This window comes from Penicillium riverlandense (genome assembly GCF_028828495.1).
Source record: "Penicillium riverlandense strain IBT 135883 chromosome Unknown utg000001l_segment0_segment0, whole genome shotgun sequence".
Lineage (NCBI taxonomy): Eukaryota > Fungi > Ascomycota > Eurotiomycetes > Eurotiales > Aspergillaceae > Penicillium > Penicillium riverlandense.
In genome coordinates this window covers 3,617,341-3,632,964 of record NW_026643194.1, presented here as the reverse complement: position 1 = coordinate 3,632,964, position 15,624 = coordinate 3,617,341, and the positions used below count along the sequence as shown (strand labels likewise).

Below are 15,624 nucleotides of genomic sequence, written 5' to 3'. Positions count from 1 at the left end.
AACCCGACGACAAGAATAATGATGGGTATTTTATGCAATGCTGGCCTGTGCCTAAGCCCACGATGGCGTGATGACTATTTCTTCTTCTTCTTCGCCGCCCGCGACTCTGTGTCTGTGTTAGGGAGTACGTCAAGGACTGGACAGCTGGATACGGGTAATCACCTTCGGCGGTTCTTTTCTTCTTCGGTCTGCCCTTCCCTCGTAATTTCGCACTGGACGAAAAGAAAGAATTTAGCATAAAGCAAACAAGTGCGACGGGGAAATCAGGGTACAAAGACGAACACTTGAATGGCTTCCTCTCTGTCATCTTCCAGCTCATCGAAGGTGGTCAAGCCGAGGGGCTTATATGTGTTCTGCAAGTCTCGGAAAGAGACGGTCTTCTTGGGATACCATGCCGCAAGGCTCGGCCCCCGAAGGCGTTGTCGTAGGATCTTATTTCCCAGTCGGAGTCGATGTGGGTTGAAATTGAGGGAGAAGATGCGACATTGGGTCTGCGGGCAAAGAAAGCACGAGTCAGCGGGAGGATCAGAGAGGGAGATCAATCTAGGGGGTGCGTACTTTGACCAGATCGAGGATCCGGTGGTGTGCCATTGTGCAATGGCGGAGAGAAAAGGGCGCCTGGCCGGAAAGTTTGGGAGGGAGTTGGCCATGGGTCGGTCACGTGGGGATTCAGGACCTTCCTTCCTTCCTTCCTTCCTTCCTTCCTTCCTTTCTCTCTTCTTTTCTCTCCAACATCACCATGAAATCTAAGCGGCCGGCGTCTGCTGCGTCTGCTGCCAATCCAGGTTTGGTGAAGAGGTCCAAGGTGAATATCCCTTGATCACTGATTTAGGCTGGTCCCATTCTTCCTGGTTTTGCGGAATTCTCTCGTGCTGCTCGTGGCTAACGGTCCTCTCTAAAGACCCACCATCCACAAACGCAACAGGGAGATGGGCCGTTATTGACCAGAACGGATGGCTCGGTCCAAACTGCCAACATCAACTCCCGGCTAAGGACCTTGGAACATCTCGCTCGCGAGTTGATGGGCTGCCCTGGTGCCTCAGAGGTTGACCCAGAGGTGATGAAAGCCGTGACTATTCTGAGCGACAATTGTAACCGAAGGGGAAAAGCATCCCGATCCGTGTCCAGGGATAGCAGTGAGCCCTGTCAGTCTCCCGAAACACGCTCCTCAGCCCATGCTTCTGAAGAAAATGGCAACCCAGCGATGCCTCCATTGCCCCCCATTCGAGATACTTCGTTGGAAAAGGCAGTATTCACACACCCCGGAGTCGGCAATAATAACAAGGCAACTTACGACCGGTTGGAGATCCTTGGGGATGCTTATATTGAGCTGATCGCAACAAGAATGGTGTGGGAGAGGTTTACGGACATACCTTCGGGTCGAATATCACAAATCAGAGAGCTCCTGGTCAAGAATGAAACTCTTTCGAGCTTTGCAAGCATATATGGATTTGACCGCAGAGCTTCGGTGCCGTCGGACCACGCGAGCCAGTCCAAGCGCTGGACAAAGACCAAAGGCGACCTCTTTGAGGCTTACGTAGCCGCAGTCATCCTATCCGACCCCACTCATGGCTACCAGACTGCGGTAGAATGGCTATCTCATTTATGGGTTCCAATGCTCAGCAGCTTAGAACATCAGCAGACGGAGCTCAGGTCGAAGGAAGCTCTCGCCAAGAAGATCATGGGAAAGGGAATCAAGCTCGAGTACGTTGGTGAACGTCCGACCATCCAGCAAAAAGGTGGCACTCAGACTCACTTCATTGGGGTGTACCTGACTGGCTGGGGTTGGAGCAAGAGGCATCTGGGCTCTGGAAAGGGGCTCAGTAAAGCAGCAGCTGGCGATCAGGCTGCTCAGCAGGCTTTGCAAAACACTCCACTAATTCTCGAGATCATGGAGGCAAAAAGGTCATGGGAGCTACAGGAAACATAGTAACACATAGTTCCGATGTTAGAATCTTAAGTTACGCCAGGCACTCTTCGTAAATGTAGTCAGACTACATTGTATTCTTTCGCTATTTAAGTTAGGTCCTAGTACTATGATAGTACCGGCAAAATCGTAATAAGAATACCTAAGTAAATGATTGTTGTGTCATACTTCTATGACAAAGATGAGTGCCTCGATAGTCTGACCAAATAAGTCAACCTAGAAGGTCCAATCTAGCAACGAGTCTGAAGCTTACCTTCATTCTTCACATAGAGGGCTTCTATTAATAGCAAGAGGGATAGATAGCCTTCTACATACACTAAATAGAAATAACAATAACCATAAACATAAACGTAACTCACTCCTTGTAAAAGAACTACTTGTCAGGGTAGACACCTATTCATCAGGTGAAGAATGATGTTCTGGAAGGGAATTGATACAGTGGTGAAAAGGTACTAAGATAGGAGTGACTTTGTATGAGATAAAGATATACTGATTGAAGGAATTGGGATCTACCTAACGTATTCCTGGGCAGCGGGTCACCAAAGCGAACGGGTCATAAAACCAACTACCGTTATAAATCAATTTTAGACCACCAATGCCATTAATTTCAAATTGTTACTTTCTACGCCTGTTAGGGCAATGCGCTCTTTTATGTTTAATTTGATTATAGTCGCTCCATCTCCCGGGGGGGGGGGGGGGGGGGGAGGAGCATTTTAGGTTTCATTAGCCTGATTTAGACCATTAAATGCCTCCCTACCCTTTATGACTCCCAGATCCCTGTAATTAAGTAATATACTTCACAGATGTCTAACGCTTTTTCTTTTATGTCTCCTTTATAGCCTGTAGATCATAGATTTACTAGCGAAGAATTGCTATATTACGTATCGTGAACCAAGTCCCTTTGATAAGCTAGTCTAGTCGATTTATCTCTCTATCTGGCTGAGAGGGCTTTATGATTAATGACTAGCTAGGGCTTTAATTAATAAACCCTGTTGATTGATTTATTTGAAATTTACTAGTGTTTTAGGGCTCTATGCACTTAATTAACTACCTGGTCAAACTATCTAGGGAGGTGTCTAAAAGTTAAATATTAGGCTTTAAACTAACCTTCCCTAGATGACATAGGACTAAACTAGGATACCGGAGTATAATTCATTAAAATAGTGAGTCAAATAAACTACTATACCTACCCAGGACTAGTAGTTATAGGGATAAATTACTTTTCTAGCTATTAAAGCCTAATTTACTCTTTAGTCTACTATTATCGCTATTTTAGATTCTTTAATCGTTAGGTAGGTTATTATACTAAGCTCTATAGTAGAGGGTTCGCTCTTTGAAGGTAATAGTCAAGGGAAGCACAGACCTAGTCAAATTCACATATTTAATCGATATAACCTATTTATGATTCCCTAGCTATAAAACTGTTTCTCACCTTAGTATCTACCTCTCATAACTACCTTTGTAGCAGATTTCACTCCTATTATAAAGCCAGTATCATCAAAATTATAGACATCCTTAGATTAGATACCGTTATCATTTATTGTACATCGTATAAGCTTAAAATAACGTACAATGATACGTAGATCTTTATATGAAGCCTCTTTACAATTGTATTAATAAGAAACCTACCATATAACTAAGCTCTAGATAGAGCTTTATATAGCTAGTAGCCTAATTTCTAACGGTCTGATTACTACGCTCCCCTTATAGAATATTAGCTATCCCCCTTGTTATTAATAGCCCTGGGGTAATCTACGTATGTATCTATAGAAGGAATCTATTATAAGAGTGGTTACTCTTCTTTATTAGTTGTATAGTAAACTACTAAAGTGAGATTTAGGGAGAAAGGGGTAGCTATCGATACGACGTTATGGTCATATTAGGGACTTCAAATCGATATACAGCTTTACCAATCATAGAAATATATTTGTTCTAAAATGCTAAGATTATAAGGATACTACCCATCTAATAGAGTTCCTTGGATGTTAACTACGAATAAGGGGCATAGTAGATAGTTGAAATAAGGAAATTAACGCACTAGGGTGCGGTCGCGTTTTCTAACCCACTCAATTTAGGAACTACTTTACTATAGATGTTTATTAACAAGTAATAAGAAATATTAGTAAGTAATAGTTTTTAATTTTTAGTAATTAGTCTATGTATGTATAGTATTAATAATCCCTCTATGTTTTCCTTTAAACTATAATAATTAAATTAAGAATACCTAAATACGTATTAATCTTATCTCTAAAGTAAATATTATAATTAATATAAGTATAAAAAGGTAGAAGAGTATTCGATTTATACTTGAAGATATTAGTAAAGTTATTATATTAGTACAGAAAAGTCTGTCTCTTTATACTATAATATCTAGTACAATAATTTATTTAATTTTATAGACAAAGGTAATAAATGCCCTATTACATTCTTACTTTTATAGATTACTAGAAAGTAATAATACTAATTTTTATAAAATCTTTTGCCTTAGCTACTTAGAAAAGTATGAACCAAATTCCTTATAACTAGATATAAATTATTTACCCTTCTAGAATTTACTTAAAGTAGAGTTTCTATACTAATATCTTCACCTGTAAGCTATTGATGTTCTTAATAAATCCGAGATATCTTATTGGTATTTACCATCCTAATAGATAGGATTTAACGCTAGTCGTTAAGGAATTATGTATAGTAAGCTTCAAAGTAATTTTCTCTTTAATAGGGTAGTAGTAATATTGCAAAAGGAAATCTAAATTAGTTCTAGTAAGTAGTAAGAGTCGAATTTCTTATTAAGTCTACTATATGCTATAGGATTTTTTTTTAACTTGGTCTACTATAGGCTCTGAGTTAGCCTTAACAATATGTCTTCCGCTTAATATTCCTCTATAATCTCTACTTTTTAGTTAGGTAGAAATTTGACGAAAATTTATTAGTCATAAATTGACTATATTATTAGATTACAGTCTTTCTTTTAGGTATTTACTTCCTAATTTAGGTTAGTAAAGATGGAGCATTTTAGAGATTCTAAGAGGCGGCTTAAACTATTATAGATTCTTTGTAAAGGGCTAAGACATTTTATGTCCCTTATATAGGCTAGCGACGGAGATAAGCTAATACTCTATTATTAATTAATATTTATAGCCAGCTTATTCTTAACTACAGTTAATACTTTAAAGTATTACATACTTTCGATAATCAAATATTAAGCAATCCTTTATTAATATTAGAGATATCGAATGACTATAGTAGTCTAGGCCCCTCCCTACCGAAATTATAATCTTGATTCTTTGTATAGGGCTCCCATATAAAAAGGTAAGATTTTTTTCGAATAGCTCAACCCCTAAGACATTTTGGCCTAATTCCTAGGTATCTTAGGAAAAATATATATGTTTTATTAACAACCAAAAATGAATTTTAAAAACAGGTGAATATTTAAGAATTTAATCCATTTTGTATACTCAATTTAGCACTTAGTCAATATCTCTACAATATTGAGGAAAATATAATTTTAAAGGCTAGGCTAACCCAATAATACTATAGTTTCTAATTCTCCTAAGTTTGAGTTTGAATAGATCTGTAGTGGTTAAACTATAAGAAACTATATCTTCCTTTTGTATATGAATGCCATACAAAAATCAGAAAACAAATATATATATTTTTACTAAATTATGATTTCGCTGCTGAGAGCGATAACGACCTAACTACTAGGGGCGGGTATAGCTAAAAATATAGTCTACCGATATTCCCCTCGAGGTAGAAACTATTTAGAAGGCTAAATCGTTGTAGTATGCCTAGTATCCTTAAGCTATTCCCGGAGGTTGTTATTAATCTAAGTACACTATACGGAGAGCGGCTACTCACATGGTTTCTCACCCTAATATTGGTGATTCAGGGAAGCCACGCGGGAGACACTCGACTGGCGAACTTGGTGACTCAAGGCCCCGGTGACTCGGGGAAGCCAGAAAGGGGACGGTATCGGAGGTAGCTGGCGCAGCTGGCGCGATGGATCTCGACGGAGTTTGGCATGGTAATGGTGCGTCGCTGACGATGTGGGCTGACAGGACTGATGATGCGGGTATTGGGACGCGACCATACCAACGGGGCGGAGATCCGACTTTCCTTGCTGTTTTTCCTTTGTCATGTGACTTCCACCCCCACTGTGGGCTTTTCTTTGTTTTGCTTGTTTTGTCTGCACTATTACATTCATCCTGTGGGTGGTCTGCATCGTGGAGAGCCCGCTGGGCTCTCCATTTACAGAGACACCTGGGTGCTGCGCACCATTCTCGCTGTCGGGCAGGCCTGATTGCACTCCCGCATAGCGGCTGTACATAAGGCAAGCTACATCGGGCAAATGAACACTACTACTACTACTACTACTACTACTACTTTTGGGAATTTAGTCTATAATCTAAGCGTTTTTACTACGACCTTTGTAATAGTTATACTACTATAAAAATTTACGAAACTCTAATTCCGTCGCTCTTGTACATCTCTCTCTTTGTTATGTGACTTTAATATATCTATTATTAGTAGTAGGAAGTTGTTCTAAACATTCGTCTATTGACTTTCCTTATAGAGAAGAAAAAGACCCTCTCCCCCCCCCCAACACACCCCTTTCTATATTTCGAACTCTAGTGCCTAAGAGCCCCTGAATACTATTTAAACGCCGCTAAATAGTAACCTTTCTAATCTATCTCTTATTGTCTAGTATATTCTTAGGTCTAACTATTTCTTTACCTCTACGTAAGGTAGGCCCTTAAAGTTCTATTATTGACTAGCTTGCCTTGTATTTAGTAAATGCCCTTCCTATACTACTTTATATAGTCTTTATCAGATGATGTATGTTATTAGTATAAGGACTTCTTATTCAGGGATATATATATATAGATTTAGATGCATTACTTTCTTTGTCAAGTATACGCTAATAGATATCTTACTTTTATGCAGTTATCCAGATGGCTAACGTACTCGGTAAGTGAGTAGGCCACCCAAAAACACATAGTGAATGCTATATTTTATTTGATATATCAACAGCAGTAGCTTAATACGAGATTTTATTATCCCTTGGAACTATTTAGGTTATATCTAGCCTATTTATAAGGGTCTTAAAAAATTTTCAAATTTAGTGGTTTAGACATATATTTTGGTAACGTCAATGAATAATCCCTTATTCTAAATTCAAGTCAAACCATACTATGACTTGTACTAATAACGATATTCTGCCAACAATGAAGTAATTTCAATCTCTGGTTGTTGATATAGTGAATTGCATTTATTATGGCACTTGGGGGTGGCCCCCACCCGCTTGCATGGCCCACTCGCTTACCGATTAGGTTAAGCAAACTAGCCACGCGTAGCATAGTCTAACGGCTTATTAGAGGTATTCCCTAGTCCGTGTGCTACGATATATTCAACTACTATCACTATCTCCCCTATACTACTATAAGATATGTTGTATCCTATCCTATCTAGACAGTTATAACTTTCTAGTATTTTCTTTAGCTAACTTGTAACCCTTTTTTGTTAACGTTGTAGACATTACATAGTCTGACTTCATAGATCTCTATCTTAGTATAATTCGCAAAAACCACTCAAAATATCGTTAGTGATTTCCTGGGGTCTAACCTTTCCGCTTCTATAATTTTATAGTTTAGTTGAAAAACGATATACATAAATTTTACTGATAAGTTGACTACATAATAAAATATTATTTATGGTGTCTTCGATCTTATATGGAAGATATGAAATATTAGTATAGTTAACTATATAATATTTAGGCAATTAGAACATTCAAGCCCTTATTGATTTACTGAATTTAATAGACCCTTTGTTAAACATGTTAAAAGAGATTAGCAGCCCCCAAAGCCCCATTTAACTACTAACAACTAGTAGGAAATGTCTAATTCATTGGCTTGGAGCACCGTATTGGACTTACTACAATTATAGTACACGTATAAGGCAATTGACACTCGTTTATCGAGGTTAGTACTCGGTTTAGACATTATAGTGGTTAGTAGTAGGAAGATAAAGCAGGGGAGTTGGAGGAAATTTTTAATTACGCTAAATGTTAAGATAGGCCCTTTCTTGCGAGAGTAGGAGGCGGCTTTTTCACTAGCATATCAATATCTTTAATTCAACTTCCTATGATATTTTAGCCTATAGTCAGAGATAACTTTAGAATATATTACATCCTAATGTAAAAATCCTAGTTACTACTACCCTATTAGTTAGTCTAAGAACATTTTATAATTATTTATTCCTTTCACTACTAGAGGTACTACTTAGAAGGGTCTATGAATGAATCAATCAGTCAATCAATAGTTATTAATAGTTCATTTGCCCGATGTAGCTAGCTTTAGATACAGCCGCTTTGCGGGAGTGCTATTAGGCCTACCTAATAGCCGACAGAGTGACTCCGAGAGCCTACAATAGTGTATAAAGTCAGGCGGTTTAAACTAGATCACGTGATCATAGTAGAATAAAAATAATGATGATAAAGACAAATGGGGAGAGGTGACCGCCCTTCACTTTTTCCAACGATCTAACTACCGATAGTATTTCAACTACCTATAAGTCGCTAATATTCCTTAACTTTGTCACTTTCGATTATCATCATTGAAAAATCTAATCTAGCAAATATTATATTATATAAAATAGGCTCTAGGCTCAGAGGTACTAAGTATAGAACTATTAGGGCCATTTTATTTGTAGATTACACATATTTTATGCGCTTTTTGTATCGTTTTATATTTCAAAATCTTTTTAAACCTAACAAAATATCATATAGAGATTTTAGGCTTAATCTTAACTAGATAGACATAAAGCCTACTACGTAAAATATATAGACAATGAAACTATATATAATGAGCTAAATTAGATTCTTTTAGTTCTCTTCTATAATGATGAGGTATATAAGCTAAAGATAAGCGGTATATATTAAGGAACTAAGGACCTAATAAATAAATATCTAGTGTATTATAGAATGGGGGCTTAGTATGCCTAATCTACTAGCTTCATAGAGCTCTTTTATAGGAAGTTTAAACCAAATATAGAGCTTCTGAGACTGTTGACTATGATTATTAACCTTTTTTTTGTACCTCTAGACTCCTGATTTCATATACACTAACTAGACCTTTAAATATTACCTTCAGTATTTTCTTAATATAGAGTAATTAATCTAGATAGGACTACTCTGCTTAGCTATAGTTATAATAATAAAACTATAAATAATAATTCTGAACTGAATTTATATAAAGAGCAGAGGTTTAGTTACTAATATACATTAAAAAAACGACATATTTTTAAAGAAAATTAATACTAGAATACTACTAAAAATTTCTAGGTATGCTATTATAATAAGTAATATGTCTTTCTAGTTTTAGTATAGCAATGTAAGAATATTATCAATCGAGAATATTAAGCTAAATTTAATACCTAACTTTGTGTAAAAAGCTATTACTAATATTTATTAGCCTGTTTTTTAAGACTTTTAAGAGATAATTACAGGATATCTAATATGCCCAAGTCTAAGTTCTATAGGTCGTTGCCCTTCATCCTCAATCTTTTCCTAATCTATAAAGACTATCTATACGCTACAACGTATAGTTTAGTTAACTAGCAATTTTTAAAAAAGGAGAGTATTGATTTATAGAGTCTTGGTCGCTAAGTTCAAGACAATATCAATTATATAAACACCTTCGGGCTATAAATACACATGAAGAAGAGAAGATTTTGCTAGAGTTAGTTTTTTTTTAAAAAAAACCTAAGACAAGGTCCTAGATAAATTATAGCAAAATCTAATTAGTCGCGATAATTTACAACCACAGGCTGAACCTACTAATTATTATCATTAAAAAAAATAGCACGGTTTGGGTTGAATTCGGGCTAGAGTTTTGTTTTCTTATATTACTAAAGAAATACGTCGCGAGATGTTAAATATATAACTCACTATTAGTCAATATTTTCTTGCCTCTATAAATATAACGAGAATAGCCGAGGGAGCTAGCTATAGGATGTAGAATAGCTTTATATCAATATATGATTGCTAAGATATTGAGTTCTAATTTATCCGGTTACTATGGTGTTCTAGCGTTATCTGCTCCTGTGAAATACGTTAGCTAAGGGGAGACTAAGTTAAATAACCTTGCCAATCTAGATAGTCTAGCGTATGTCCCCAGCTGAACTAGGATCTTAGAGAAGATATCGAAGCTAGATAATTGTTTGACACGATGTGATAAAGACGTAGGAAAAGTATGGAAAAGTACATATTATGGGACTTATATTTACCTTATTAGCGAAATGCCTATTGTAAGTGACAACCATTGGCACCTTACCTAAATGTACTAGCCTCAACAAAACGCGCCACGTGATAGCGCTACCACCCACGCTTTCAAGTGGGACTAAATTCAACCCTTAAGCAAATTAGATAATCATTGATTGGAGGCTCGAATTTTTATAAGGAAATACCTATGAAGTTGGCATAAATTATAAAACTTAACATAATTCTAGCACACTCAGAACCCAAAGGGACACTAGTATGAATTTGAAATATGATAAAAGCCCTAGTCTATCATAGTTCCACTAATAATACATTTAAAACTAAATTATAGCTCTAAATTGGCGCCGTCTACAGCTAGTTCTGTAGCCTAACTATGTGGAAGCGTGAGTTTTCTAAAGATATAGTGTGATATATGCTCCGTACTATCTTAAAGCTACTGAGATAGACTATTAGCGAAAATATCGTTATTCATAGTGATAAGCGAATATGGTAGTCCCTATTTTCTACTAAGAAAATTTTAACGATCGAGAATCGTCTCGTATGTTAAAAGGACGTCATTTTTACGGCTAAGTTATAAATATATATATTTACAAATCTTAGTCTGAAATGAAGGTATAATCATTCAATTATATTTTAAACCCACTATGAGGCTTTCCAAGCCTTTCTGCGTAACCTCTAGTAGTTTTAAGAACTTTAGGCTTAAGCCTATAATCGCCCCCTAAAGTCAGACCCTCAACGCTGCGCCGTTGTGGGTCCTCCCCATCATAATGAAATCCCATCATAATGAAAATTTTCTTCCATCCACCAACTTCTTCCTATTATTACCTACACCACAATGCCCCAAAAATCCCATAAAGACGAGGAGCTTATCCAGAAGGCTTTGAAAGCCTACCATGATCGTGGGAAGCCTACAATCGCAGCGGTCGCGCGGGAATTTGGCGTTGATTACCAACGACTTGTCCGACGCGTTCATGGTCATACATCTCTTTCGGCGCGCCAGGCCACCAACAAATGCCTTGATAAATATCAAGAGCAGGCATTGATTAGCTGGATAGATCTACTTTATCGTGCAAATCTTCCACCAACCCTAGGAGAGGTTGAGGGTATAGCAAACGAGATACTAGAGCGGAGTGGTTCTACGCGACACGTCGGACACAATTGGGCCTACAGATTTCTAAAACGCCACCCTAATAACTACGTTCTAACTACCCAGAAAATCATAGAAGCAGAGCGATCAGATGCAGAGCGATTACCCTATATTGAGGATTTTTTCCATCGCCTAGATGTGGTGCTACAGCAGTACAAAATTGGGCCAAAGAATATCTACAATTTTGACGAAACTGGCTTCCAACTAGGCCAGGGAAAATCACAGCGCGTCACAACTCGGCACGGGGATCCTACAAGGCCTATACCAACAGGTGGGATTGCGGAAACAGTGACCGCAGTCGAATGCATTGTAGTAGATGGATGGTTGATGCCCCCAATGATCCTATTCGCAGGCACAGTCTATCTTAAGAGTTGGTTTAAGAACTAGCCAGATTTACCAGATGATTATATCATTGCGACGTCAGAGACAGGGTGGAATAATGAGGTAAGTTCTCTATTAATTATTAAGGGGGAAATCAATTATTTAGGGGCTGATTATTTATGATTTTTAATCTAGGTACGCGCCTACTAATGGCTTCAATATTTTAACGAGCATACCAAACCACGACTTCTACACCGTACGGACTATAGGCTTCTTATTTTTGATGGCCATATATCCCACAAGTCGCGTGATTTTATCAATTTTTGCGAGCAGAATAGGATTATTCCACTATGCTTCCCACCAAAGCTCACACATCGACTTCAACCACTCGATTCACACCCATTCCTCGCATACAAGTACTATTACCGCAAGCATAATAATCAGGCGAAGAAATAGGGAGCTTCAGTTATAGAGAAAGTGGATTTTCTCCGCTCTATCCACAAAATTAGGATACAGACCTTCACAATGTCAGCCATCCGACACTCATTCAAAGACTGTGGGATTTGGCCATTTGATCCAGAGGTTATTTGTGAAGAGCTTCGTGGTGATAATAATAGGCCAAATCTAGTAGTCTATGATAGAGGGAAAGAATTCGAGCTTGGAGAGTACGATAGAAGGGATGAAAATGATGAGGAGGGATCAGATGCATCCCAACCACAGACTCCACCACTACCAGCTTCAAGTTCTACTATCAATTCTCCACCAACAACAGTCCCAAAACTACGAAAAAATATTACGAAGGTCAAGAAGAGCTTTGAGGCTAGTCCAAATCCTGATTTGACAAAAATCCAGCGTTATTTGGAGGCAATTTATGAGGGGAGTATTTCCCAAGCGGAATTTGCTGCCTAGACCTCCGCAGACATGTCGCGCATCCTTACCAACCAAGAAGCTGCCAATGCCCCTAAATCTAGGCGTCAGGTAGGCAAAGTAGGTGTTCTCACTGTTAGGGACGCAAATACCCTTATACAGTCGCGGAATATTGCAGAGGGAGAGAAAGAAAGACGGAGGTGGGAAAGAGAGGCTAAACAAAAGCGGGCTGAAATCGACCGCCAGGCGGAAATTAGGGATCAGGAAAATCAGAGAAGAGCAGGGGAGCTTGAATGGGTCAATGGAGATGACGGCCAGCCACTTTATTGTATAGACAGACAGGGGATGGCATTGTAAATAGCTTCAAAAGTTGGTGGGTGGAAGAAAATTTTCATTATGATGGGATTTCATTATGATGGGGAGGACCCACAACGGCGCAGCGTTGGGGGTCTGACTTTAGGGGGCGATTATAGGTAGGTAAAACCTAGGAGTTCTTAACCTAGACGACAACTACTAATCCTCCCCCTAAATCTGTAATAATATAGTCTAGAGTCTTAGTATATAGCCTATGAGCGGCCTAAAAATCGCCGAACTTCAAATTTATATACTACGCCTTAGCGGTAATAGATATAGTATGCCTAATTCTACCATTAAGTTAGCCCTAGACTGTATACTTGGACCTAGTACTACCCCAGGAGCCGTTTACTAGCGAGACTATTAGTGATATCGATCGCTCCGTTTAGTCAAGCACGGAGTAAGATCTTTATTTGGCATCGGTTTTCTAACGAGCGAATGAGCGAATGCACCAATAAATCTAATTGTTTCAAGAGCAGAACTATCAGTATGCTCTAGTCCCACCTTAAGATTCAGTATAGAGACACATAGTAGACCTCTAGTTATTAGAAAGGTGGGGCTGCTATATTAAATATAGTGCCAAAGTACGTATAAAGGTTGGTCCCTCTTAAGGTTATAGGCAACTAGGAAATGCCACTCCCTCACGCCTTATATATATTTAGAGCCACTATGCCCAGTCCTATATAACGCCATACCATTCCTTCCTAAAATAACGAAGTTTGTGGACATCAGTATAAGGTCGACAACATCGAGAAACTACGGCTTAGGTACAGGCATTTTACGCCTTCAGTATAGTCATTTTTGCAATGTAGGAGCACTAGATTAAACTACTAGGCTTCCTACGAGAATCAAACCCATACCAACTACAATCCCATAGAGTTTACCTTACCCATCTCACCTAACCTCTTCTTCCTATTTACGGACTATCTACTTTTACGTTGTATAATTAAGTTTTCCCGACGCTTTTTCTCTCTTAGGTCTACTATTTGACCTCCCGGTTATGTTTCTCTTTTTTTTATTTTTTTTTTCCTAAACTTCTCTATCACAGTCTCCCTATCCTACTATTTACTATCTTTAGTTCCCTATAGTTTGGTTCTACTATTATGCGCCATTAGAGCTACTTCTACCCTAATTTTATTCTGTTCTACTAAGGTAATCGGTAAGCGAGTGAGGCATGTAAGCGAGTGAGTCAACCCAAAACACCATAGTAAATGCGATATTTTACAACTTCATATCCTAACAACCACAAGTTAAGTTTATTTGATTGTTGGTATATTATTGTTTACCGGTATAACAAATATTATAGGCTGAATTTAAGTAAGGTTAAGGAATAATTCTACTATGTTACTAAAAAATACATTGCGACCCTGTACTCGATATATATATCTGAAGCCCGCGTTCTCAAAATTTCATAAAACATTAGAAATAGGCTATATATACCCCGAATAGTATCATGATATAATTAAATCTTATATGAAGCTATTGCTATTGAGATATCGAGCTGTAAAATATCGCATTTACTATAGTGTTTTTAGGTTGACTCACTCGCTTACCGATTACGTTAACTAACTAATACTACGCTTCTTACTAATATCGTCTCGCCTATGTTCGCTCGAAATAGGTCTATAGATAGATATATGCAGGTATATCTATTGATTCCATCTCCACATATCACGTTATACCAAGGTGGTTTACCTCTGAGCATTCGCTGCGCTAAATATTACTAGTAGTATTAGTATTTCCTACGCCATATGCTCTCACATAACATATAACGGAAGTCGTATTGTCCTATAAGGATATACTATCACTCTGAAGTTAAATGCTAGACAGTATAAGCTTACGCTGAAAATTTCCCTTAATTTCCAAGTATTTATAGACGTTCTACTATATTACTACTCTCGACCTTTTCTACTTTACTACGTTCGTTATACTAATTTCTTTCTACTCCACGTCCCTTTATTTGAGACTAATGCTTTTAAGATAAATTATATTAGTTATATTAATCCCCTCGAAATGAAACTTAGATATAGTTATGTATGCATTCTTGGTATAATACTGTTATAAGCTATAGGCAAATAATATATACTGTAATGAATATTTTTTTTTATAGAACATATATCTAGAGGCTCTAAATATTATCTAAACTACTCAGCATCATAAATTGGTTACATATTATCTAAATAGTTCTAGAATAAAATAAGATCCTACTTTAAGCTATTACTTTTCTACTGAATTAGAATTGACCGTATTTACTATATATATATAGTCCTTTAGAGTAGATGGGTCGCTTATGACTTACGATATACTATGGCATGCCAATTAACCAAGCATTAGTAGGAAAATTACTAGGTTAGGCGTATCCTATTCTGCTTTAAATATATTAATTATATTATAAATCCCGTCTATAGAAATTCCCTTTCAACTACTAAAGCATACTACGTGCTACTAGTAGTCCTTTAGTTAGCTAATATGCTATATTATAACTAATTTTGAGGAATTTTGCCAAATTATTGAGAACTACTAGGTAATATAAATTAGGTAAATACACTATAGTGAATAGGATATTTTGGCGCTCAGTATACGAACGACGATTGTTTAATATGAGATAATATTATTATATCTTAGTACTTTCTCATGGGATCTGAAGACACGATATTTTGTGGTCCAGATACATTTGTCCCCTTTGTAGCTATATTTTTTCAGATTCAGCTCTGCTTATACCTTTTATCATGC

At 37.5% G+C, this 15,624-nt stretch overlaps 2 protein-coding genes across 2 annotated transcripts; one reads left to right on the top strand and one right to left on the bottom strand.

The window, feature by feature from the left end:
* Window positions 1-51: 51 nt before the first annotated feature.
* N7474_001471 (mitochondrial 37S ribosomal protein mS33) lies at window positions 52-591 on the bottom strand (the record flags this gene model as incomplete). Its single annotated transcript, XM_057192886.1, has 4 exons — window positions 52-106; window positions 163-212; window positions 285-491; window positions 559-591. 4 exons carry the CDS (start codon window positions 589-591, stop codon window positions 52-54), a joined length of 345 nt encoding a protein of 114 aa, XP_057057839.1.
* A 148-nt stretch (window positions 592-739) lies between these two features.
* Window positions 740-1,930, top strand: N7474_001470 (ribonuclease III; the record flags this gene model as incomplete). Its single annotated transcript, XM_057192885.1, has 2 exons — window positions 740-805; window positions 902-1,930. The coding sequence occupies 2 exons, from the start codon at window positions 740-742 to the stop codon at window positions 1,928-1,930; spliced, it is 1,095 nt and encodes a 364-aa protein (XP_057057838.1).
* Between the last annotated feature and the right edge of the window lie 13,694 nt (window positions 1,931-15,624).